General features: G+C 54.6%; 1 protein-coding gene and 1 long non-coding RNA gene across 4 annotated transcripts; both read right to left on the reverse strand.

The window, feature by feature from the left end:
- Positions 1–893: 893 nt before the first annotated feature.
- Positions 894–10,963, reverse strand: LOC132347881 (uncharacterized). The gene is made up of 4 exons (XR_009497308.1): positions 10,725–10,963; positions 9,920–10,039; positions 7,046–7,307; positions 894–1,104 (listed from the first exon to the last, which is right to left on the reverse strand). It is a non-coding gene; the product is annotated as an uncharacterized LOC132347881 (long non-coding RNA).
- A 126-nt stretch (positions 10,964–11,089) lies between these two features.
- CIDEA (cell death inducing DFFA like effector a) lies at positions 11,090–25,841 on the reverse strand. 3 transcript variants are annotated; one of them, XM_059893725.1, is made up of 5 exons: positions 25,744–25,841; positions 18,647–18,791; positions 17,804–17,950; positions 14,861–15,042; positions 11,090–12,809 (listed from the first exon to the last, which is right to left on the reverse strand). In XM_059893725.1, the coding sequence occupies exons 1-5, from the start codon at positions 25,779–25,781 to the stop codon at positions 12,662–12,664; spliced, it is 660 nt and encodes a 219-aa protein (XP_059749708.1). In that variant the 5' UTR covers positions 25,782–25,841; the 3' UTR covers positions 11,090–12,661. The 3 variants fall into 3 exon arrangements, with proteins under 3 accessions (XP_059749708.1, XP_059749710.1, XP_059749709.1); XM_059893727.1 differs by lacking the exon at positions 25,744–25,841 and adding an exon at positions 25,398–25,734; XM_059893726.1 differs by lacking the exon at positions 25,744–25,841 and adding an exon at positions 25,122–25,385.
- Between the last annotated feature and the right edge of the window lie 68 nt (positions 25,842–25,909).

Here is a 25,909-nt window from a genome sequence, read left to right on the forward strand (position 1 = left end):
CTCATGGTCCCCGCCCGCCACGGGTTCAAACCCAGCGGGTAGAGGGCTGTGGGACACGGGAGTGGAGTTTTTCGGGGCGACTCTGACCCCCGCCCCCCGACTCAGGCTCCGGCACGGGTTCTTACGTCTCCGCCCTACTGTATCTCCATCTCGAAATACAGGTGCCCTTCGGTTCTGAGCACTTGGAACAGTTTGTGATGGAGTTGATTAAAGTGAACACATGGCTGGACCTGAAAACGAACACACACACACACACACCCGCCCTGCACAGTTTACGCAGCCTCTCCATCCGGAATCTGGGAGGAAAGGCTCTTTGTTGGCCCCGGAAGGGGCAGGGGTCTGGGCTCTCTGCCTGGCTCCCTCACTTTCCCCATCACTGGGTCGGGGCCTCCCTTGCTGTTGGGAGGGGATGTGGACGCGGACCTCCTGCGTGTGAATAAGTGCGAAGCTGGAGGAGGGAGGAAACTTCAATCTTATGGAGCTCGTGTGTCTTCTCTCTCCGCTGGGGCCACGGAAAGTCAGGGGTTCCCTGTGGAATGAGCTAAGCCCTCCCCCGGCCCAGGAGACAGTTCTGCTGTGCAAAGCTTGGTTTCCTGTTCCTTTTACAAGGTGCAGCCCGACCTTTCTGAACCCCCGCCCTCCCCTTCCCCAGTGTTTGCCCACAGCCCCTCCAGCAGGTAAACAGTCTTTAATCCTTAGCTGCTGGCATCAGGGTTCTGGGTCCCCCACCCTACCTTCTCAGTGGTCCTCAACCCCCAGGGGCTGTCACCCCAGCAGCCTGGGCCCCCGCTGCCAGCCTCCCAGGGGCACGGCTCCACCTGACACCCAGGAATCTCCAGGCCACTCCTGTGGGCAGCCCAGCTGGCCAGGCGGCTCACAGGTATTTCTGTGCCACAAATGCCTCCTGTGTGCCAGGCGAGAGTCGAGGTCACTTCTGGGCGTGAATTAGGCTCTCAGGAGCTGCGGTCCCCCTTCCAAGCGGTCCTCTATGGTGGAAAGGAATGACCACTTTGCAGTGAGTCAGGGTGACTTGGATTTCAGTCCCGACTCCATTTCCAACTAGCTCCGTGCTACCTCAGATCCTCTGGGCTTGGGTTTGTGCGTCTGTAAAAGGAAAGGGTTGTCCTGGGGGATCTGAGCCCCTGGCACCTTCAGCCTGAGTGTGTGTGAGTTTCCCCGTGAACACTTCAGGTGAGGAGAGTGTGGAAACTGGGGGCTGTGCCCCACCCCACCCCAAGCCAAGTGGAAATGCCCCATGATGAGGAAGCAACCCTTCTGTCATTGGCACCACCAGTTTCCTTTTAGATGCGTGAAAACTCTGGGGAAATCCTAATGTGCGCGCGCGTGTGTGTGTGTGTGTGTGTGTGTGTTTGTGTGTGGTTTGAAAGAAGTGGAGAACTTAAAATGTTTTCTTCTGGAGTTTTTCAAACGTTCCCAATTTCAGGGGTCAGTTTCTTTAACCTTAAGATCCCTGCCCTGTCCCCCCTCACCCTCCCCTGCAATGCTGCTTCTCTGCCTTCCTGTAGGTCCCCATACCTCTCTTTACACACAGGGCACCTGGGGAAGCAGGTTAGGGGGCACAGCCCCGCCCATGCCCCCAGTCAGGACCCGAGACAACCCAGCACCCTTGCTTAGCCTGCGTGTTGCCGTCGCTCAATTTAATTACTGACTCCAAAGAAATGCTCCCTTTATCTGTGTGCTGGTGCTGAGTCTGGTGCAGGGAGTGGAGGGAGGGGCTGTGGTTCCTGGAAGAGCCTGGTCACTCAGTCCCTGCGAAATCAAGCCCCTGAGTAAAGAGAAGTGCCCACGTTGGCAGCTTCAGTGCTTTGTTGAAATGGCCACCTCACCAAAGCTACTCCTTGGGTGGAATTTGAGTCCAAGGTGTTCACTGGAGCCAGAGAATAGGTGTCGGCATGGCCTCAGGGACACCTGGATTTGATGGGGGGTAGGCTGATTTACTGGAGTTTCTGATGGACTCTCCCTGCTGACCAGCGGCCCAGCCTGCCCCCTGCACCATGAGGGGGGAGGGGGAGGTGACAAGGGCTCAGTGCTAGACGCTTTTGTACAGAATCTGCACGCCACCCCTCCAAGTTTAGTTGTCACTGCCGCTGAGGCAGGTGGGAGTGAAAGGGTCCCCTGCCCCTAACACGGACGGGGCCCAAGCAAGGGCACAGGCAGGCTAAAGACACAGCAGCTACAAATCAGGCTTGCGGAAACCGTTCCTGCGTCCCACACGGGAAGCATCTCCTGTGCACACCAACCCTCGTTCCATCTCTCCCCCCCCCCACTATGGCCATCCCTGGGCCACATTCCGTGTCACAGTCACTAGTGGGAGGAGGGGGCCGTGAAGCAAGCTCAGGGATGTCTGGGCAGGGAGTCCTGAGGTCCCGGGGGCCCCAAGTGGGAGGGGCGCCACCCAGGGCCCGGTCTGGACAGAGCCAGAGTTCTGGGTCCTCGCCTCCTGTCTGCTCGCTTTCCACCTTCCACAGCCCCTCGCCCTGCCCTGTTTCCTCCACGGTCACCACGTGGGGTAAGGACCTGGGGCCACTGCCCAGGTCTGGATATAGGTGGGAAAAAGCCCCCCAACCCCGGGGACAGGTCTCACTGCTCCCTGCCCGTGTCTGAAAGTCATGGTGACGGGGAGGTAGGTTCCATCCTGTCCTCTCCAAATCCTGAGGAGCCCCTGGAGAAAGACCCCAAGGGACCAGGTCAAGCTCTGGGACCAGGCTGGTGATAGCCACCTGTGGCCTTATTTGCAGCTAAAACCCTAGGTTTTGACAAGTGTAATGACATGGGACCATTGTGCTTCTATGTGATGTGACTCTTGGTGGACAAAGGACGGTGCTTGGGAAGGGAGTGGCTGTCCACCCGTGCTCGGCCAGGCAGGGGCATGTGCTGGGACTGGGAGTGGAGGCTGGCTGGTACCGTGGAGCGGGGGCGGGGGCGGGGGGGGGGTGGGTCTGGATTCCTGGGACAAGCGGGAAGTGGCCACCGAGTGCCGAGTGCCCAGTGCCGAGGCTCTGAGCTGACTCTTGGGCTTTTCCGCCATCTGCACCTTCAACAAAGCCGTTTTGAAGCTGTCAAAGCTCCCTCTCCGGAAGTTCTGCAAAGGGGAGCTCAGGTCCTGCTCATCTAGCGAGTGGGCCCTGGGCCCGTGTCTGTGGAGCCTAAATGTAGCTGGTGGGTCCACCTGAGGGTCCTGGTTACAAGTGGAGCCTGCAGACCTATTATATACTGGCCCCCGTCATGCTGTCTAGGAAAGTATATTTTCCTGGGTTTTAATTCTTTGGAAAAGTCGTATTTCATATATAGTATTTAAACAAATATTTGACCAACCAGAACACCAGGCTCACAGGCCAAGTGGATGTGAGAGGGACACTTATTCCAGAGGCCCAGGGGCTGCGGCCCCGCCCAGTGTGAGGCCCCCGGAGGTCAGGGCCTGACTGCATCCCTCGCGTGATCACGGCCGGGCCAGAGACCCAGACCCTGTAACACAGGGTCACAGAGCACCTAATGCTTGGGGAGGTGTGTGGGTTAGACCATTCGGCCCTCTGCCTGATGAGCTGCCCTCTGCCTCATGGATTTCAGTTATTCCACTGAAAAATGAGACCTGCCTTTCCAGGCTCAGCATCTCAAACAGCAGCAACCACCTCCGGTTTTACTTTAGGATGAAGAGCCTCCCTTTCTCAACAGGGAAGGTGGCCAGAGTGGGGGCCTCCAGGGGGCTGCCTTGCTGGATGAGCAAGTCATGGGGTGCAGGGCCTTTTATTTCCGTGTAAATCTGATTACAGAAGATCTGGGAAACACGAAGAGAGTTCAGAATAAAGCCACAAAGATTGTTCAGGATTTTAAAAAGATGAAGGGAGGGGAAAGAACCGCGAGGGAGAGACAGCGGCCCTGATGGGATCCAAGTGCTGCGGTTGTTTTCATCTCCAACAGGCCTTTGGAGAACAGGTGTGGAGCGTGGATCATATCTAACCGATGTTATTTTAAGTGTGATAATGAGATGTCGGGGGTACAGGCAGCCTGCTTTCACGTGCTTCATAGGAAGGGTGGGCGTGTGTGCTCAGAGGGGAAGAAATGTGGCTGAGTGTTCACAAAGCCCAGCCCAGACAAGGTGTGGGTGTGCATTTTGTTTCGGGATTGTTCTTTCAACTCTCCCGTGGGTTTGGAAACTGCAAACGAAATGGTGGTGGTGGAGGATGAACTGAAGTATTTAGCCGGCCAGTGGGGAGCGCAGCCAGCCGGCAGCAGTCCCGGGGCTCTCTAGGTGATGGCGTGGTGATGGGCTTTGCTTCCTGACTGGGGACAGAGAGGGTCAGAGGAGTGTGGAGTGGCCGGAGGCCAGGATGGCAGCTCCCAGGGACAAGGAGGACGTCCCCGAAGGGCTTCCAAAGGCTGGAGGTCTTCAAAACCAGGGCAGGTTCCCTTGGTCCACAGGAGCCAAGTGTGTGTGGGGATGGTGTGTGAATCCCTATTCCTTCCATGATGGTCACCAGGCAGCTGGGGACACAGCTCCTTCGGGTCCAACCCAACCCACCAGCGTGAGCTGTGTGTCTGTCCTGTGCCGGCACCGTGCTGGCTGGGATGCAGTCAACAGCCAGGCTGCCCAACTAGTAGGATAACTGGACATCAAAGGAGGCCGGGCTCTTGCTCGCAGCTCTGCCCGCCCCACCTGCCTCTGTGTTGGGTTCATCCGGATGGTGGTGAACAGGTGACAGGTACCCCCCCACACACACACACCCCACCTCGGCCGATCTTGTGCAGGGTTGGGAACAAAAGTACAACTCCGTTTTCTGTGCCTTTTCTAGACAAGAGTCCAGACAGGGTAGGATGTGTGATGGTAAACCCCTGGAGGGCCAGAGGAAGGCCGCACGGAGGGTGACTGCAGCCTATTTTGTTCTACGTGCGCGCGGGAAGTGAATTGAAACTCTGACGAGATGCTCAACCCTGCCTCCTGGAAGCTCTAAATTCAGACAAGTCAGTCTCCTCATTTGCAGGTGAGTGAGTAGGACCAGACGGTCTTTAAATTCCCTGCCAGCTCTCACATCCTATGACTGATCAACACCCATCCTAAGTTACATCAGACAAAACCCAGCTCACCTAAAATGCAATCTGATAGTCCTGAGTCATCTGTTTTTAAGGAAGTAGTGAGCATGTATCCAGGAAGTGCACAATGAAGAAGAAATTCATGTATAAAGCTGAGTCTAGAAAATCAAATCTATAACAGATGTGATCAGATGATAACGAAATTGTTACCATGTTCTGTAGCAAAGAGGAACAATGTCTCACCCGTAACGAACCCAATGGCTTTCACCAGCCAAGCCTCACCCTCTGCATTCCTTATTTTCCGAAACGCGGAGTCAGCTCCATCCTGACCACCTTCTCTGTTCCCCGGCCCAGTGTAACTGTCTTCAGCTTCTTGTAAAAGGATGGACTCTGAACGGGGTGACAGAACCCTGGGATCTTGTCCCCTGTGACCCCCTGACAAGCTGTGTGACCACGGAGCCCGTTTCTCCCTCTGCAGCACGAGGGGGTCAAGGGCTCTGCAGCCAGGCGTCCAGAGCTTCCCTCCGCCCCGGCCCCTTATCTCAGACACACAGGCAGGGTGTGCGGGGCTGGGGCGGAGGCAGCAGCCATCAGCGAGGAGGGTGGAGGGGACACAGTACTGGATGGGGTGGGGGTCCGGGGGCTGCCCAGTGAGATCAGCTCTGGAGGGTCCCCATCAGGGGCTGGGGAGGGGGAGGTGAGGAGACACACCTTCACCAGGGTTTTTCAAACCAGCTGAGGCCCAGCAGCTTTCAGGACTGGCCTTGGGTAGGTAATATTTTTAAAAATAGTCTTTATATTATTTTTCCATTAAAAACTAAAGATGGGGGCTTCCCTGGTGGCGCAGTGGTTGAGAATCTGCCTGCCAATGCAGGGGACACGGGTTCGAGCCCTGGTCTGGGAAGATCCCACATGCCGCGGAGCGGCTAGGCCCGTGCGCCACAACTACTGAGCCTGCGCGTCTGGAGCCTGTGCTCCGCAACAAGAGAGGCCGCGATAGTGAGAGGCCCGCGCACCGCGATGAAGAGTGGTCCCCACTTGCCGCAACTAGAGAAAGCCCTCGCACAGAAACGAAGACCCGACACAGCCATAAATAAATAAAAATAAATAAATAAATATTAAAAAAAAAAAAAAAAACTAAAGATGGGGCTTCCCTGGTGGCACAGTGGTTAAGAATCCGCCTGCCCATTCAGGGGACACGGGTTCGAGCCCTGGTCCTGGAAGATCCCACATGCCGTGGAGCAACTAAGCCCATGTGCCACAACTACTGAGCCTGTGCTCTAGAGCCTTTGAGCCACAACTACTGAAGCCTGCGTGCCTAGAGCCCGCGCATCGCAACAAAGAGTAACCCCTGCTCGCCGCAACTAGAGAAAGCCCGTGCACAGCAACAAAGACCCAACACAGCCAAAAAAATGATAATAATAATAAATAAATAAATAATTAAAGAAAAAAACCAAAAAACTAAAGGATGAGTTTTGCAAGATATGAAGTCTTGGAGATCTGTACCCAACAATGTGGATGAACTGAACACCACTGAACTGGACACTTAAAAAGGGCCACAATGGTGCATTTCAGGTGATGTGCTTTTTACCACAATTTTTAAAAAGGAGAGAAATAGACAAGCTTCAGAAAAGTTGGAAAAGACTGAAAACTAACAAAAGACAACATCCAACGCCCAAACACCATTAATTAATTAATAACATTCGGACACACTTCCTGCTGTCTTTTCTTAGCCCTGATGTCCCTCCCTCCAAGAGGAAGGCCTTTGCGGGGGACTGCAGGCCGGAGCCCATCCAGGTGGAGGTGGCCCGGGAGCCGCAGGACGGCACCCAGCCGTGGGGGGGGATGGGTGGTGCTCTCCCACTGGCTCTGCCCAGGATGCCTCCCCCTGCCATTTCATCCACACCCCCCGCAGGAGAACTGCAGTGTTCTCTGTCCCCTTCTCTGTGACTTCTGCTGGGTCCTCTCCTTGGGGACATTGGGGCACATAACTCACCACTAAGAAAGGTCAGTGCCGCAGGGAGTCTGAGGTCGGGCAGGTGGGCTTCATTTCGGCTCTGCCGCAGGGGGACGTGGGCTGTAACTGTAGCCCCGCAGGGTCGCTGGGCATACTGTGGGGGGTATGGAAAGTCTTCTTTCTCTCTTGGCACCCCGCACAGAGCAGGCGCTCGGCATGTGTGGTTGGTACCCCATAAACGCACCTCTCCGTCCCTGGTTGTAGAAGGCAACCTTGCTGGCTCGCTTGAGACCACTGGGCTCTAAAAAATTAAGGGTACATTAAGCAAAATAGAAATTGATCTAAGTGATTATGTGATTTGGAAGGTAGTTGTTTTCTTGTGTGTGTGTATGATGGAGAAATATATACTCAGCCACCTTTTATTTAAATATTTAAATATTTAAAATCAAATATTGACTTAGTTGATAGAACAAACAGTAAGTTCCACCTTTTAGTCAGGAAAGAGAGAAGAGGGCAGGAGGAGAAAAGGGGAGAGGGACACAGAGAGGGGCAGACGGAGCACCGTGCTGAAGGGGGTGAGAAGTACGGGGAAAATTGGCCGTGCGTTTCCCTGGGAACCGTCCCTGGGATCTTGCCTGGCCCTCAGACGCACTCACTGGCAGCAAAGCTGCTAAGGTCAGGGGCTGGGTCCCACCTACTCCCATCGTAGGATACTGTTTAAGTCTTCAATGATGATTCATTGATTTATTCCCTGTTTTCTTCAACAGTCCTTACTGCGTCCTGGACACCATTAGGTCCTGACTATAATCCTCGCGAGGTTTAGTAACGTCTGCAACAGACGAAAAATAACATTTATAATAATGTGACGTGCTGGAACAAATAGTGATCGCCATCATGCTTACTATTTTCATGTTAATATTAAGGAAGCAGGCTGCCCGTGAGTGTGTGAGAGTGCAGGCTTGTGGAAACGGCTGAAGGAGAATTCGACAGGACCTGTTTGCACAGGCAGAGCGGACCCCCAGGAAAACACGGGCAGGGCTGGCTGGATGGCCAGACCAACGAGTCCTGGCAAGACGTGGGATCCACCATCCAGGCTGGGAGCCTCGGGTACTGGCTTCTAGGCTGGAGGGCAGAGAAGCCACTGATGCAACCGGCCTTGGGGCAAAAGCCCTGGACCTGCAGCTTGGAGCTGAGCTGTGCACCAGAGAGGTGGGGTTTCCTGGGACACCCGAGCCCCAGAGGACGCCCCGCCTGCACATCCAGAGGTTGATTGGTAGTTTCCAGTGCCTTGTGGGTGATGAATCCCGCGAGCGTTGGTATACATGCCAGGGTACATTTTTTGTGATAAATATGTTATAGGCCAGAACTTGTGTCCACTGATTAGTTATCCTTGTCTTTGCTTTGCAATATCATTCGTGGAAAAGATTTAATTTTGCGTGTCCCTGCTCTAAACTCTGACCTTTGGTTCCAGTCACAGAACTCTGTTTCCCTGTGGTTTGGACGCTGCTGTGGGTCACCGGCCCCAGCCTTCCTAGGAGCTGGAGCCTCTCCCTGGGCAGCCCCCACTTCTTGTTTCCTGCTCTCCTTGGCCACCGCCTCTCCCTGCTGTATCTTCTGCTTGGACCTTGGACCCCTGACAACAAGCTCTGTCTACCTTGGGGACTCCCGCTCCCCTTCCTGTAGAGACCCTCAGGTCACCTCCTCACCTCCCCCCGGCGCTTACAGCTCGCCTGCCCCTCCCCTGCACGTCTCTGGATCTTTTGGACCTGATCATCTTTTTTTCCAGCCCTTCTTTTCACCCACTGGGCTGTTGTGTAAGGAACAGGAAAGATATTTAAAGCTATGTTGCACTTTCACAACTAAGCGCACAAATGGGAATGTTTGTCTTTTTGCTACATAAACCTGTAGACTGGATTAAATTAAGTTAATCTGCATCATCGCCACCTGCAGGTGCAATGCTCTGATGGGCCCTTTTTCTGGTCCCAGATTCCAGTTGGATGTGAAGCACCGAGAAGGTGTGTCAGGGCTGAGCTCTCGTCTGCTCCCTGGCCCATGTCTGCACCAACTGCACACCATGCGCCCACCAACCTGCCAGGTGCCCAGGTGCCCAGGCATTCCACGCGTAGAAGTCTTGCCTCCTGGGCTGGGTTATAAATTCCTCAGGTTGGAGACTAGACTTCCCGCGTGTTGCCTGTAATACTCAGCACGTGATTTAACATGCAACTGCACTGAGTAAGTGATTGTGAAGGAAGAAAACAGGCACAGAATTCACAGCCTCGAAGGACTTTCCTTTTCTGAAAGGGGGGCCCAGAATATTACAATGGGAAATGAAGAAGAATTGTATAATGCCTCCCTAAACAAACAGGTTTCCACCAGGGTTTTGTTCGAGTTAAATATAAATTCAGGTGGTGCTTTTAAGAGAGTCAGAATCATTCACAGCTGATTATGATCCTCCAGGTATTTGCCCGAATTGCTTTCCCACCTCTCCTGCTGGTTTGTGTCTGGTCCTGACTTCTCCCTGCAGGGGTGGTGGGCGTGGAGGGCAGGTGGGGAGTGGTCCGGCGTGCCTTCCCTCTTCCGAGGCTCTGGGCTGGGCGGCTTTCTCTGCTGACAGGCTTGCTGGGAGGGTGCCTGAGATAAGGTACTGACGCGAAGCCGTGTGAATTCTTCTTCCTTCCTCCCCACAAGAGAGCCCTGGCTTTTTGGGGAGTCAGACGCAGCTCAGGCCAAGCCCGCCCTCCAGCTGTCTCAGCTGTTGCCAGGAATGCAGTGGGTGGCGGCAGCGCCCGCGCCCGCAGGCCCCTCTGGCCCCAGATTCAGAAAACATCCCTCCCCACCCACACCCACGGCCCAGCTCACCCCGATTCTATAGCCCTTCCCTCCTAAATCTATGTGTGACCAACTCCCAGATACCTGCCACGTGGCTCGCTCATCCTTTCCAGGGAGAAACAGAGGGTCCCAGTGCCGGGAGGGGGCCTGGTCCTTCCGCGATGTGTTCCCCCACCGTCCTCTCCAGGCAGGTACTCACTGCACCTTCACAGGTGAGGAAACCAAGTAAACCGTCGAGCCACACATTTCGACCCCAGCTTCTTTTATTTTTGAAATTCATTTGATTGGGGTAAGAACACTGAACATGAGGCCGACCCTCCCCCGGTTCTCAGGTGTGAGCTGTATGACTGTTGATTCAGGTACAACCAGCAGCCACCAGACGTCCTCACCTGACTTCACTGAACCCGTAACCACCGCCTAGACCCTGGCTTCCTGAGCAGGAGACAGGCTGGGGCTCTGCAGCTCTGCCTATATGACCTGTTTCAGCTGCAATGGGATTGACTAGAAACTGAGGAACAGAAGAACCGTTGTGTCGGATGCTCATTCCAGGGAGGGCTGGGGGGGTCGCAAGACTTTTCTGTTGGGTGAGACTTCCCCCCCGCCGGCCCTGCCTTCCAATGCAGCTGCCCCGATGCCTTCACTGAGGCCCCCCCCCCCCCCAAATCTGGCTTCCGCTCAACACAACAGCTGGAGAAGTGGCACCTCGAGGCCCCCGACTATTTTTATGTGGCCATCTGCCTCCTGGACAGGCCTGGCCGGCCTCAGCAGGCCCGAGGAATCCCACAGCAGGTGGTGACAGCTGGACAGCTGGGGACACAGGCCCTGCCCTTGACTGTTCTGGGGATGCTGGAAATGTGGCCTGAGGACACAGGAAAAAGGATGCCTTTACCTGTCGCAACTCAGGGCGACGTGGTGCCTGGCTTCCTCTCCATCTCTGGAGCCCTGAGGCCAGCCCTGCTCTGTCTGCCGTCACCGGAGTCTGGGTGGTGGGCTGGGAGGGGAGCCCCCAGGCGTGCGGGTCGCAAGCTCTGGCCAGCTGCAGGCCTCACTGCACAGAAGGGAGAGCGCCGCACCCAGAGAAAGCACTGGGCTCCTGCTGGTGACGAGGCCCCAGGGTCCCTGCCGCAGACTGACTGAAAACTGCCAGAGCAAAATCCAGCTCCTTTGTAGAAACTACGATCATCAATCATCGGAGAAAGGAACCCGCATCCCCAGAGAGGAAGATGGCAGAAAGGAGAGAGGAAACGTCCAGAGTTTTCTTTTTGCACACAATTTATTCATCACACAGGAGCGGGAGCAGGAGATAGGAGGCCCGTGGGTAGATGCAGGTTGTTGTGGAGGAGCTCATTCAGAAAATCCCAGACTCTAAGCCATACTTCTTTTGAATGTAACCCGCTTCCAAGACCCCTGTCCGTTCCACATTCTCCTCCTGCTTAATCCCTGTTAGAACAGGCCAGGGAGCCCCTGGACGCAGTAAGGAAAGGGCGCTGAGTCAGAGAGAGGGCTGAGTCAAGGCCTCAGGGCACTGAGTGAAAATTCCTTTTTTGGAAGCCGGGCCGCCCCTCTCCAGGAGGCCAAATCCCTGGGAAGTGATGCAGCCCTCCGTCAGTGAGAGGCAGGAGCCGCCCAGCGGAAGGTGCCGGAAAGCCATTTCCGTCCTCCTCCCTCGCTCGGAAAGGGCTTCCAGCCGAGCTCCTTGTAAGGGAAGCGCTCACAGCAGAGCCCGCGGAGCCGGTGGCAGCACCACCCACCTCTGCCAACCTCCCCACCCGCTGCATTTCCCCCAGAAGCCGAGCAGGAGTGGAAGGGGGGCCCTGAGATGCCTTTTTTATTTTGCTCTGTTTGAAAAAGAGGCTGTGCTCTGAGGAATGAGGCTGCAATTCCTTTACTTCTGCCCCTCCTGCCTGCGGTCCTGGGCTCCTGGCCCTGTTGCTGGGCGTGTGAAGCAGGGAATGGGTGGGAGTCAGGTCGGTGTAGCAGGGGTCCGAGGGGATCCGGGCTGTGATGGGGGCGGGGGCAGGGCAGCACGAGTCCGGGACCAGGGGTCTGACTGCGGGAGGTTCTGTGCTTCTGGGACAAGCTGTGGTGTCTCCCTTTGTCCTGGGCTGTCAGCCAGGAAGGGGACAGGCCTCCGTGGCAGCGTTTCTTAGGAGGAAAACCACAGATCCAAATGGCACCTGGCTCCTGCCGGTCTCCTAGTCTAGCAGCAGCGTCCCGTTTCCCCCAGGGAGCCGCACTGCCCCCTCCCAAGCCATGTGGTCGGGGCTTGCCCCGCATCCCTCGTGGCCTGGGGTCCCACCTGACTCGGCCACGCCCGCCCTGCATCAGGCCCCGGCTTGGAGCAGCTTTGTTTTAAGGAAAGGTTGCCAGTGCAGCTTGATCACCTCTAAAAATTCAGATCCACAGGCTTTCAGGCCACTGGGCTCATTCAGGACCGACATTAAAAAACCCTACAATAACATCTGACCCTCCTGTCTCCTGACAGACTTAAAAGTGATTGCACGTGTTAGCAGAGCATCTCTGGCTGAGTTTTGCTTCTGTAAGTTTTGTGTGCTTTTCTGACATGAAGAAGACAGGAGGAAGAAGTGCGGTATCACAGCGACTCTCTTGACTGGTTTATTGTGGAGCCGCAGGCCTCGTGCTGCCCCCGTCCCCCCACCCCATCCCCACCTGGGGGGCCTCCACTGCCTGGCCCCTGGCAGTGCCCTCAGGCCCCTTTTCTTTCCTGAGCAGGGGACACGTGGTGGGAACACAGTGTCTTCAGAATGCGTGTCCGGAGAGGGATCTGCGGGGTTGAGGCCAGCGGAGACTCCACACCATGCGCCCCTATCCACTCGTGATCCCCCGGCGAGGGCGTGGGCCGGGCACCGCCCGCTCCTCCGTGTCAGCCAGCACTCGGAGCATGTAGGTGCCCGTGTGGACGAGACACTGGCCGGTCACTTGGGCGGTGTGAGACAGGAACCACAGCAGGCTCCTGCAAGAGACGGGGCGGTTGGGCGGCGGTCCGGGCCCGTGGGGCAGAGGACAGGGGTTCCCCACTCCCACACCCGCACGCGCTCAGGGCCACACAGCCTACATCCCAGCACTTTCCAGTCCCAGCTCCCAGGGCACAGCCTCCCAGCGCTGAGATGCAGGCGCCAGCTCCGGAGGTCTGGGTGGGACCTGGGACTCTGTGTTTCCGGCAGCTCCCCTGCCACTGGCCTGGGACCACTCGTCCCCTGGCCTCTCCCGAATGTGGCCTGTCACCAAGTCACTGGAACATGCTGAGCGGGCGGTCCAGGCAGCACAGGCTCTGTCCTCCTTTGGCCGCTTGCTAACCCTGGCGGCCTTGCCAGGGCTGTGGAGCTTGTGGCTGAACTCAGTCGAGTCGGGGTGAAAGGAACCCCAGGCTGGAGGGGACTCAACACACCTGCCGTTGCGACCCTGTGACCCAGTTCGCTTAGGGCTGACGGGACACCGCGACTCAACCCTGGGCGTCTGAGCCCAAGGCTGACCTGGCATTCGTATTGTTTCAGACTAAAAAATAGCTCTAACTCAAATTCTTATTCTCTACCAAGTCCAAAGCTGAGGAATTCCACGCATTTTAAGGTCCGTCCCTTCACAAGGAACCAGGGCTCGGCCGCACTGGTGGGGACTTCCACTCCTGGCGTCCCCGTGGGGCCTGGCCAGCAAAGCCTCATATCTGAGGGCCTCCTGCAGCTGCTCGCACCACCCTCAGATCCACCAGACGGTGAGAATCAGTGACAAGAAGGCTGGGTCGTCTCTCGGGAAAGATTTTGCTGAGGTGGGTTCACTTTCTTTACACTTATCTAAGTTGTTGTAACTCTCCCGACTCACTTGAAAAATCAAGCAATCAAGCTGTTCTCACCCGTCTCAGCAAAAAGAGGAAGGTCCCTGGGGAATGGGGGGGGCGGTCCAGATTCCAGCAGCAGGACAGTATGTGTTGTCTGGGACCGGGCCTCGGTGACTCTGGGTGGGAAAGGAGGCCAAAGGAAGCCACCGTCTGCCCGCACGACCGTGTACCAGGCGTGCAGCCCCGTCAGAAGGACCAGCCTCATTTCCAGAATGAGGAAAGCCTCGTTCCCCGCCCGCACTACCCTGCCCCGTGCTTCCCTCAGGGAAGCCGTCCTGGGACAGCGGAAGGAGGGGACCAGCGCCCCAGAGAAACAGGCAGGCCCTGCCAGGGAGCTGTGCAGGGGACATCAGGTGTCACGTGGCACCTCTTAGGCGAACTTCAAAGACCTCCTTCTCCTGTCACCCTCTCCCTGCATCCCCCCAACCCGAATCCCTTCTTTAGAGGCTCAGTAACGGATTAACGGAGGGCTGGAAGCAGGTGTATTTAGGGCCTATGCGATCAGAGAAGTTGGAAGCAAACTCCTCATTTTAAAGATGATGAAACTGAGGCTCAGAGAAGTTGAGTAACCTGTTAAAGGTCACACAGCTGGCTGCTCAGAAGCAAGGCTGGGCGGGAACCCCTGGTGCAGGGCTCACAGGCCGGGTGTCCGGAGTGTGCCTGGTGCACATAGAGAATGTGTTCAAACCGTTTTGGGGTACAGATCGGGACCCGTCTTCTCCAGGCCCGGCCTGTGGGGTAGGGGTGCCCTGGCAGTGCGTGGAGAGGGGCAAGGCCAGCACCTCCTGCCCACCAGCTTCAAGTTCCGTAACACAGAACTACATGTGCGAGTCCTCATCCAGGTTTGGGGGCTAATCTGCACAAACCAGGTCAGAATCTCCTTGGCTCTGGTTTTAGCTGTCATTGCTGAGAAATAAGGTTTTTAAATGCACAGCTCTAGGTTTTAAAAGGAATTTGGTTCTTCTTTCTATTTATTATTTAGGTTTTCTTTCCATTTCGTATTTATTGGTCTTTGGAGAAAACTATGTATTTTGGCTCAAGTTTTTGTTTTCTGAGTAAGTCTGTGGCGTAAGAGTTTTTATGACAACATGAGTGAGAGTAAGGCCGGGGCTCGAGGGGCTGGGGACGGGCTGCCCGCCATGTCCAGACTCTCTGGTCCCCAAGTCTGTTACCTCAGCAGGGCCTTGAGGCCCGGGCACCGGATGTCGTAGGACACCGAGTACATCTCGTACATAGTGGCTTTCACGTTGAGGCAGCCGATGACATCCTTGGGGTTCAGCTTGTACAAGTCGAAGGTGACTCTCGCGATCCCCTGTCTCTTTGGCGGCTGGCGGGCTGGGATGTAGGTACCACCCTAGAGCCGTGGAGGAAGAAAGCCTGCAGCACTGGCCTCGCTGTGACCAACAAATCCTGTGCCTCTGGTTTTAGGCTGGTTTCAGCTGTCCTGTCAGCTTAAAATCTGTGACTAAGCCGCTAACTATTCGAGGAATGTTTTCAGCAGATCAGTGTGCTTATGTTGCCATGGGGTCCAAACCCATAAGAAAGTGCCCTCCTCCAAGCTGCTCTGTTCAGTGACCGGAGATGAGTGTGATTCGGCTTCAGGGTCCAGGGGTCAGTGGACAGTTGTGCTGGTGACTTGAGGTGGAAACGCACTCACCCTGGTCACCTAGGGCCACGCGGCCGCCTGCTGATGACTGTGCCACAGCCCGCCTGATGGCCAGTGGGCACGCTATTCCCGCCGTACGAGAGGCACCACGGAAAGTGCCAGAATCCACAGCTAAGCCAGGGCTGGTGGCGTGTGATAAATCGTGGGCTCCCCTGATTTCTAGTTCCTGCCCTGGAAGAAGGTTGCCCTCTTGGGGACACTAGTGGGACCTACTCTCGGTCTACCGGAGACCCTTGTGGTTGGGAGAGAAGGTCGGAGACCTCTATAAATCCCAGGTTTATAAACAGTCTTCCCACAGAAGCTTTGAGAAGAAACAAGAGAGAACAAAGCTGTCCCAGGTACACATCCCAGGTATACATCCCAGGCACACGTCCTGGTGGGTTTGCTGCAACATGGTCCTGCAGTGTCCAGGATTCAAATAGAGGTACAACTTTCATGAACTTTAGGTGTTGGGAGTAGTTGAGGCTGTGAGTGTTAAATACTCTGACAAAAATCTACTAAATTTGAATTTAAACCATAAATTCCTCTAAAAGCACCCAAACCCTTCTTGCTGGAGCCCCTCTTCTCTTCCCGCCCCACCCCCCGCCCACTTGGACACATGATGGTTGCAGCCCATCGACTAACGCACCGAGGTCCTGCTGCCTCGGAGAGGGTGTGTCTGTCGTTTAGGAAACGTTAGTAAAAATTAAGATTACAGAATCAAGGGGTGAGTTCCACCTGAGCCCCTGACACAGCTCCTCTCTGACGCATGAAAGTTTTAATCTCACTCTCCCAACATCCTTGGTCTTGAGTCAAAATCGAGATGCCTCCCCAAACTCGGGACCTAATGGGGGTGTGGTTTCCATCATCTGGACCCAGGAGGCCCCTGAAGATGCTCTGAGGACCTGCTCCCCACGGGACAGGCTCCAAGGCTTTGGATTGAGGAAGGGAGACCCCTGGCGGCTACTTCTTGGAAGTTCTGGCCAAGTCAAGTCAAGTAGCCTCACTGAGAAACCCCTACAAGTGGGGCAGGACTTACAATCCCTGAAGGAAGGAGGTCCAGACGCCTAAGACCCCGCGTGAGACTCACGTCAACCAGGCTGTTACCAGACAGAGAAGCCTCCTCTCACCCCGAGAACCACCATATCGGTGCCACTCTCGTCCACAGCCTCCTGTCACCACCCTGACCCCCAGCTCAGCGCCCACCACACGGGGGCTTCAACCTGTCACATGGCGACTGACTCCCCCACTAAGTAAAAGAGGATTTCACTAGCAAAACGAACATAAAAGACCCTTCCCTTCTGAATTAGTTTCCTGGGGCTGCTGGGACCAATGGCCACAAGCTGAGTGGCTGAAAGCAACACAGACTGATGCTCTGACAGTTCTGGGGGTTGGAGGTCCTGAGTGAGCCGCAGGCTGTCCTGCTGGGGCTGCCGTCCCGGCGCCAGAGGCGCCTCTGTCCCTCGGCCCGTGGCCCGTCTTCCCGTCACTCCTCTCTCTGCTTCCGCCCTCGCTGACCCTCCTGTGTCCCCCTTACAAGGACCCTGTGATGACACCGCCACACCAGGCAATCCAGGATCATCACCCCATGCCAAGTCCCCTTTGCCACATAAAGTGACACGTTCCTGGGTTCTGGGGATGAGGACGTGGGTCACGGGGGCTGGAGAGAGGGACCAGCTGGGTCACAAGCATCAGTGAATAAACTCCGTCCACTGATGCTTCCTCCCCGGGTCTCTGTAAACTACACTCCAGCTTGCGTGGTTTGGGACTCAGCAGTCCCTAAAGCCTCAGGGGGGCAGCTTGAGGCCAGGTGCTCAGGAGAGAGCTCTGGGCAGCTGTCCGCCCAGCATCCAGCAGAGCTGGGGTCACTGGCTGCCCACAGGGGAGATGCCAGCTTCCCTGCCTGCTTCCCTCTCTGGATCCTGGTTTCCATAAAATGTTGGATTCTGAGGATTTCCCTTTCTTGAAGGTCAGTTAGGCATACAAAAAGATGTTTGAATATTTTGCTTTACATTTTTAGGTGTTTTATGGTGGGAATGTTTTCCAAGATATATAACCTATAGTTTTCTCAGAAATAAAACCCTTTATTCTACCTCTTTGCTTGCCTAAATCACTGTGTTTACACCTACACACCCCTCCCTAATTTTACCAGTTGTGTCAGCTGGCCACCTCCTGAGGTCACAGACAGTGAGTGGTCACAGGTCATATCCACACACTCTAACCGGATCTGTAGCCCCTCACTGGCCAAAGCCTGACCCTCAGAATTACTGGCTCTAAATCACATAGTCCAGGTTCATAAAGATGCCAAGTTTCCTAGAAATAGTTGAAAGCATCCCTGGAGGGTAGGAGATCCAGTTATCAGGTGAACACAAAGGAGGTATTTGGAAAGTGGGCCGGTCAACCCCAAAGTGGGGACCACACTTCCATAGGTGAGAAGCCTTCCCAGAAGCTGCCCAGACAACACGCTTACCGGTGTCCACTTCTGTCCCTTCTCCAGGACCATGAGGTGCGTGTTGTCCCCCAGGGTCTGGAAGAACTCCTCCGTGTCCACCACAGTGCCGTCCTCCTCCAACACCAACGTGACCAGTCCGCTGGCGATAACCAGGGCATCCAGGGTCTAGGTCAGAACACACCAGCGTCACGGGGTGAAGTGAGAGACTCTGTTTGGACCCATCCATGGCATCAACTAAGTCATGGTTCCAGAAGTGTTGGCCGATTTTGAGGGTTTTAAATGGTAAAGATGTACCTTACCTGGTGTCTATGACTCAGCCTTTGCTTGGAAAAGAGAAGTTAAAAAGTCAAATGGACCTAACTTCTTCAGAGGTTTCAACGATGTGAGATAAGGGATTACACTGAATAATATTCAGTTTCTAAAATGTCCTGCTTATTTGGACAAATAAAAAGAACGACCCTGTATCTGTGATACTTAAAGAGCCCACATCTCTGTCGCTTCAGAGATGGCGTGTTGGATTCTCATTTCTCGTCTCCGATGAGAGTCTATGATTCTTCCTTATCTGGCCATCGAGGACGCTGTTTTACATTAAGGACAATTCGTCCCTGGCCTTTATAACCAAAACCAGATTTCTACAGTTGCTGCCTCCTATATTCCCCCTGTCAAAGAACCAAAGCCACATTATCAATTGATGGCTACTTTGAAGGTTTTCGTCTCTGTACCTAAGTCTTTTGTGCGACAGGGACACAGCAATATTCCCTTTAATGTCAGAAGGCTCCCCCAGACCCTCTGAGGCCAGGACACAGACCCTCTGTCTTGCACTGGCTTGTTCCCGGGACCCATGTGGGCTGGTGGGGGTACCTTGGTGAGGAGCTCCTGCAGGCTGCTGGCGGTCACCCCTCGGCGGCTGCTCCTGTCGTGGCTGGAGACCCGGAAGGGGCGAGCGGGATGCATGAGGGGTGTGAGCAGCACCTTCTTCGTCTGCGACCCCATAAACGTCAGGGGCCTAGAAATGGAGGGAAGAGTAAAAACAAATTGATGTTACTTTAAAGAAGAGTCTTTAAAGAGAGGTTTGAAGTACACAGAAATAAGACAAGCTTAGTATTTGCACCTAAAAGAAAGGAAGCCAATGGTTGGGGATGATTAAAAATTGTGTACCTGACATCCAAGGAACAAACAAATACATACAATTAAAAAATACAACCATCGTTACACCCATTTTTACCAGAACATTCAAAGCCCTTGCAGTAACTGTTTGAGAAGGAAAGGTAAGGTCATCAAAAGAGAAATAACAATTATATTCTGCAAACATGGGTTTTAGAGCTGAAAAATCTAAGAAAATGATTTCTCCAGGCCATGTAGTAACTGAACAGAGTTAAAGAATTAGGCACACACACAAATAGTTACATATTTGCACAATAAGACAAAGCCAGAAATTTAAAAGCCAGATAGTGTTCTCTATAGCAATAAACCAATTTTTTGAAATTAGGATAAATGAGGAACAGCAGAACCCTGTAATCACTGCGGCTGGAAAAGCAACCACTTCAGATTGTATGTCATGTGGCACTTTGGAGTGAGTTCCACATTTATCAAAGAATTAATTTAACAATTCACCACAAAAAAAGAACTAACATAGGAAAAGAAAACAACGTAGCAAAACCAAATGAAGACAATTTTCTGAGGAAAAAAATCCCCAACCCTTGATTATTAAAGTTTTGTTACCTAGCAAATACTAAAAAGTAATAAAGTGAAGGGTAAATTTAAAACAGCTGATAAGTAGTAACTTTAGTAGTTTTTTTCAACATACACATATTTTGCTTTATATGTATTCACTCAATCCTCAAAAAACCTAGTTTTCTCAATTTACAGGTGAAGAAACTCAGACCAGAGAGCGGCCCCACAGGTCAGAGCTGGGATTCAGACCAGGCGCCTGGTCTCTGCCTCAGAAAGGTGATCTAGATGCCACAGGCGAAGAAGGAGTAAGAAAAGCCTGCATATCAGTGAAGAGGTGAAGATTTGACAACAATCAAAGAAATGCAGAACCACCTTTGACACCATGTGTGCTCTTAAACCCACAAGCAAGAAGTTGTCTAAATAAATCTGGAGGGGACCAGATGCGCCTTGCTGGTGGGGCTGGAAGGGGCTTTTCAGTCTCTGTGGCGACCAGTCTGGCACTGAGGGAGGAGCTCCACCCTGAACAGTGGATGTTTTTATATCAGGAATGTATCTGTAGAGAAATTATTCACAATATAAACAGAAATCAGCAATGTCCCAGGTCCTGCTTTGTGCTGGCCACTGTGATAAATGTTGGACACTCAATCTCCTCAGACCCCGAGGGACTAGCACCTGTCATGGCACTGTCCCCCAACCCCGAACAGCGCTCAAATAGGTGGTGACTATTTGGACAAATCCTTGTTCAGTGACAATCAGGAGAATGAAACAAAGGGCTTTATTTTGGGGGACAACCTAGAAGATACAAAGTGAGGACATGACTGCTTTCTGACACTTATAGCAGTTTGTCTAGAGTAACTCTACGAAGGTTAAAATTCTAGGAACACCTGCCCTGTTTGCCAGTGTCGGCCACCTGCATATATATATATATACTATATATACACACACCTGCATCTATATACATATGCATCTATCTATATATATATATATATCTCACACACAGTCATTTATCTATGGTTTATCTCTCCAACTAGACTGGACTTTCCTTATGGACAAAGGTGACAACCTGGACTTGCGACTGGCATCTGAAGTGCGGGGGGCGGGTGGGGGGCAGTCTTGTGGGGCTGAGCCCTCACCCTGTGGAATCTGACACCGTCTCTGGGTAGATGGTGTCAGAACTGAGTTCAGGGACTTCCCTGGTGGTCCAGTGGTAAAGAATCTGCCTTCCCTGGACACCCTGCCAGCGACTGAGAAATGCTTGGTGCTGTGTGGGAAGCCCCTCCCCCATCCTTACATGCTAGAATTGGTGTCACAACCTCTTTACCTAGATTGTCAGCAAGAATTTGGTGTGAAGCATATTTAGCCGGCATCAGGCTTGTGCCTCGTGACTGCAGGCATCCGAGCACCTGCCACAGCCAGCAACGTGCTGGCTTTTTATAAATTTATTTATTTTTATTTTTGGCTGCATTGCGTCTTCGTTGCTGCACACGGGCTTTCTCTAGTTGCGGCGAGCGGGGGCTCCTCTTCATTGCAGTGCGCAGGCTTCTCATTGTGGTGGCTTCTCTTGTTATGGAGCATGGTCTCTAGGTGTGTGGGCTTCAGTAGTTGTGGCGCATGGGCTCAGTAGTTGTGGCTCTCGGGCTCTAGAGCGCAGGCTCAGTAGTTGTGGTGCACGGGCTTAGTTGCTCCACGGCACGTGGGATCTTCCCGGACCAGGGCTCAAACCCGTGTCCCCTGTATTGGCAGGTGGATTCTTAACCACTGCGCCACCAGGGAAGCCCTGTGCTGGCTTTTTAAATATATTAACTAATTTCATCACAACCTTACAAGGAAAGTATTACCCCATTTCTCAGGTGAGAAAACTGAGGCTCAGAGTGGTTTCTCAAGGTCACCCAGTTAATAAGGAATCTCTCTGAACTTCAAGTCCCAAGCAGTAAACATTGGCCAGAGCCAGTGAAGAAGAGCTGCGGGCTGGGAGGACACCCCCAGCTCCTCTCCAGTGTCACCACCCAGCTTGTGGCCAGCGTGGCAGCTGCAAGGGGACTATGCCTGGCCAGTGGTCCCCACACGGCTCCCCCCCAAGAATTAGAGCGGCCCAGCGAGGGAGGCCGGGGCTGAACCAACCCAGCGGAGGGCCTGACACACGGCCTCCAGACCTCTGCCCCAGTTCCAGGGAGTTACACAGGCTCCTCATTACACAACACAACAACCAGGGCCCCACATTCTGCTGGGCTGACGCTCAGAGCCCTCCCCGGCAGCCCGGTGGACAAGGCAGCGAGGATTATCCACACAATGCTTCACAGCTGGGACCTGGCTCTGTTCTTAACCTGATCGTAGCATCATCAGAAACTTGAGCTCGCAGTGAGGAGGAAAGAAGTGTACCAGCACACTGCCTGACCAGGCCAAAGGCGAGCATCGCAGCTGAGTACCAGGGAGGCTCAGGGCATGGAGGGAGGGATCGTCAGAGTCGGGGTGGGGTGGGGGGGGGAGGTTGTCCACTGGTGAAACCCTCCTCTGGTGTGGGGAGCCCAGGGCCTGCCAACAAGAGCCTCCCTCCCCCCAGAGCAGGGAGTCATTCCTTTGTCCCTGAGTAAAAGACAGGCTAGGGCCAACCAGAGAAGTGGGAGGGTGGAAGGACAAAGTTCACGTCTTGGAACCTGGACCCGGGCCCTGGGGGGCGGCGGTCAATGGCACGCCCTGGGCTGAACAGCTCTGACCCAGTTAGTCGTGGTCTGTATCTTATCGCCACCTTTGTGAGCCCCCAGGTGATCCACTGACCTAGCTCCGCCCACCACAAAGCCCTCATTGTCTTTTAACTTCTGAGCAGATTAAGTGCTGGCAGTCACTCCGGGGGCCTTCCCTCCTCGCTGCCCTGAGATAGCCGACCTCAATAAAGAAGGACATCCAGTTATTGCTGTTCTTACGCCATATGTTTCCCAACAGAGAACTGGGTCACTGTTGGAGAAAAGGCTCAGGAGCCACATAAGAAGGCCCTGCAGGCGTGAGCCATTCTTTCCAAGGAACAGGATGAGTGATTTGATGTGCTGAATTATATATAATCAAGACTATATTATAGATGATGTAAAAAGGGGTTAAATGATATCTTAGGTACACTAAACCTGCTTAACAAATACTATGCCTGCTTACCCTGCTCCAGCGAAAGGAACAGCAGGGACAACCAGGCACACGAACAAAGCAACATATTAATCCAGCTCAATTCTGGTCCTCTTAATGGGATCATTTATGTCACTGGCCACTAGCCCAAGGCTGAAAATGTGTTGCTATTCCCCCTGAATGCTGTACTACATCAAAGTTGTCACAGGAGCACTAAGAAGACTTAGAATCCAGCTTTTGGCAACCCCTCATGTTGGCCGCCCTCTAATCCCTGGGAACGTGCAGGCAATCACACAAAACAGGAAGGGAAATGGCTCAGTACATGGAAAAAAAAAAAAACAAGGAAACAGGCTCTTCAAGGAAATAGATTGTTTGGGGAAATCAAGACGATAAGAAAAGTCAGACTTCATAGAACATTCTGGAAAATTGTGAGGGTGTGTATCTCCCAGAAGTGAAGGAACAGGGAAGTCTCTGTATTTTTCCAGGAGGGAGTAAGGAGACCTCAACTCGTAGAGTGGGAAATAAAGCAATAGGCACAGACTGACAGTGGACGTGAACCCCACTGCAGTGGAACAAAGCTGGCCCACAGGTCACAAGAAGGCATCTTTCTAGGCCACCCTCTGGACTGATGTTTGTTCTGAAAGCACTGGGGGAGAAAAGCAGGCCCGGGAACAGGCCGTCAGGTGGACAAGTAGGGCCCACGTGAAGAGATAAAGCTCAGACAGAGCTCTGTGCCCAAAGCTGGGTGACAAGGACAGTGCAGGGAAGGGAGGTGTGACCCCAGCCATGGGAATGCAGAGAAGGGGCAGGCCTTGGAAAGCATCCATCAGGCTTGGCGGGGCCTCCGAGAGCTGCAGGGACAGTGGCTGAGGGACAGTCTCGGGGGTGGTGGGGTCTCATTGCGGCAGGAAGCAGAGGAGTGTTGGCCCCTGCGAGGCTTCCTGCTCCCCAGCGGGCCCGGCTCATGACAAGCAACACATGGGACATGTGGGCCCCACTGGGAGCCCCATGGCGGGACTGTGGCAGCTCCCGGCTGTGCCTTGACCCACCCAGCAAAATGCTTGGTTAGAAATCATATCCAATACATGACCGTGAAGTCTTTGAACACTTTGAATATTATTAAAATAAGAGTTTAGACCACGAAGGAGTAAGCATCAGTAACGTGGGAGATTGACTTGTAGAAAAGTCAATTCCTTGCTTGCATCACTAACAAGACTGGTCAAATTTGTACTGAAAGGGCAGCTATTCAAAACCTAGAGTTCCTTGTTCAAGGAAAGAGGTACTAAATAGCTACAAAAGCAGCTACTTTGCACAAAGTGTAAAGGAGATCAGCTCTGTAACAACCTCAGGGTCAGTGTGAATGTTATCAAAGCCAGAACACAAAGTCAGAGCAGACTTCGTCTGTGGCAACACACACCCTGTGGACACCCTGGGTGTCCAGAGCTGAGCCAGGAGACCTTGGGCTGCAGCTGCTGGGTCTGCAGCCTGGACTCGGCTTTAAAGAAGGCAGAAGACAAAAGTTTTCTTTTCAGCAAGTGTTACAGATGGTGCAGAAGCAGGTGGGGTCCCAAGAATTAGAGCAGCTCAGTTCTGAAGCAGGAACCCAATGACAGTGAGTCCCCAGAGGTGGTCCCTAGCTCCCAGATCCCTGCACTCAGGGCTGTCTAAGCAGATCAGTCCTTCCCCATGTGCTCATCTGCCAACATTTCAGAAGCAAGTCTCTTCCACCTCACACAGAGATGTTTTGGGTTTGGGATTGTGCTGTAGGGTCAGGTACAAAGGCAGGGGCAGCCTTAATTCTGCAGGCCTCGTCTCCTCCCGCTCCAGGCCACACAAGCCAGGGCTTAGGGCCCTCTCACAGTCCTTACAACTTGGCCCACCAGCTCAGTGCCGGGAGGACCTCGGAGAGGTCCATGGGAGAAAAGTTTGGAGGATGCACTACAAACTGTCAGCAGTTGCTACCCTTGGGAGTGGGACTGGGGGGCGAGTGAAGCTGGAGGTAGAGGAAGAAACCAAGGGCCTTCCCCTTAGGCCTAAACCACATCAGTGAAGATGCATGAAAACGTCTGTTTCTCACCTTCCTGGGGTCCTGTTTTTAAAGAGAAAACCCGAGTGGCAGACAGCGCCCCCTTCCATCTTGGCGGCCCCCTCTAACCTTGGGCCTGGCACAGATCCCCCTTTAAGGACCCAGGTTCAGAAGCTTACAGATCACACTCCCCTCTCTCTCACCCAGCCCATCCCTCCACCCCAGTCACCTTGGAAAACCTGCATTTTAAAGAACTCAAGGAGATCTTCAGAGAAGCAGGATCCCTCCCCCAAGTCTGTAAAGTTACTGCCACCCAATATCTTTAGGATTTTACAGACAAGGATTGGTTCGGGTTTCCTGGGTGTGAGGATGAACCCAAGAATGGAAAAAAAGTGATGCAGGGCCTGGGTCACAGGCGCGTGGACCAGGAGAGGAGGCGGCGGGGGTCCGCGGGCCCCTCTGCCCCTCTACCCCTCTCCGCCCCCCAAAGCGTCACCACTTCCCCCCAAACTCCTCCTTACAAACCTGGGGGCTCAGCCAGCACAGTCAGGGAGCGTCCAGGCCCGGGCACGCCCCGGTTAGCCCACCACGCTCCGAGCCGGAGCCCGCGCGGCCCTGAGGGGTCAGCTGGCCGCCTCGAGGCCGCCCAGCGTCTCCACCAACGCCCCTCGTCTCGCCCCAGCTCCCGCCGCGGTCCGGAACCCCGAGAAGCCTTGCCGCGCGGGCGCCCAGGCCTCCCGGGACGGGCCCCGTCTGCACCCGCGGCGGTCGCGGCTAGAAATGCAGCCGCTCCGCACTCACCACGGTCACCTGTTCCGCGGACGCACGCGCACCTCGGGAGCCACACCTGGCGCTGGCGGCCGGCCGGAGGCGGGGAAGGGATCGCGCGCGGGCTCCGGCTGGGCGCCTGGGCGCAGGGGCCGCGGGGGTGGGGGAGCGCAGGGAGAGCGGGGCGCACGAGGACAAGGGGCGCCGGGGGGGTGAGAGGCGCAGGGGGCGCAGGAGGACCAGGGCGCAGGGGGACGAAGGGGGCAGGGGGATGCGGGGCTCGTGGGGACAAGGGGAGCCGGGGGCGGAGGGGGCCGAGAGGGGGCGGGGAAACGAGGGCCCCGAGGGCGGCGGGGGCGCAGGCCCGCGGGGCACTAGCCTGAGGAGGGCTCCGGCGCAGTCCCGGGCCATCTCCATCGCTCGGGTCGCTGCGGGGCCGGCCTCCCCGGGCGCAGCCTCTTAAAGCGCCGCTACCGGCCCCGCCCGCGTCCACGCCCCTCGGGCTGCGGAGGCCGCGGAGGACGACAGTCGCCACGACCCAGAGC

Source organism: Balaenoptera ricei, chromosome 14 (assembly GCF_028023285.1).
Source record: "Balaenoptera ricei isolate mBalRic1 chromosome 14, mBalRic1.hap2, whole genome shotgun sequence".
Lineage (NCBI taxonomy): Eukaryota > Metazoa > Chordata > Mammalia > Artiodactyla > Balaenopteridae > Balaenoptera > Balaenoptera ricei.

Bases quoted from the DNA above. Each gene is read 5' to 3' on its own strand.
- CIDEA (XM_059893725.1), bottom strand. From the start codon at position 25,781: ATGGAGATGGCCCGGGACTGCGCCGGAGCCCTCCTCAG. The intron at 17,951-18,646 runs GTACCCCCACCA...GTTCTGACCTAG, and splicing joins TGCAGGAGCTCCTCACCAAG to ACCCTGGATGCCCTGGTTAT. The intron at 15,043-17,803 runs GTAAGCGTGTTG...CCACGGCTCTAG, and splicing joins AGGGACAGAAGTGGACACCG to GGTGGTACCTACATCCCAGC.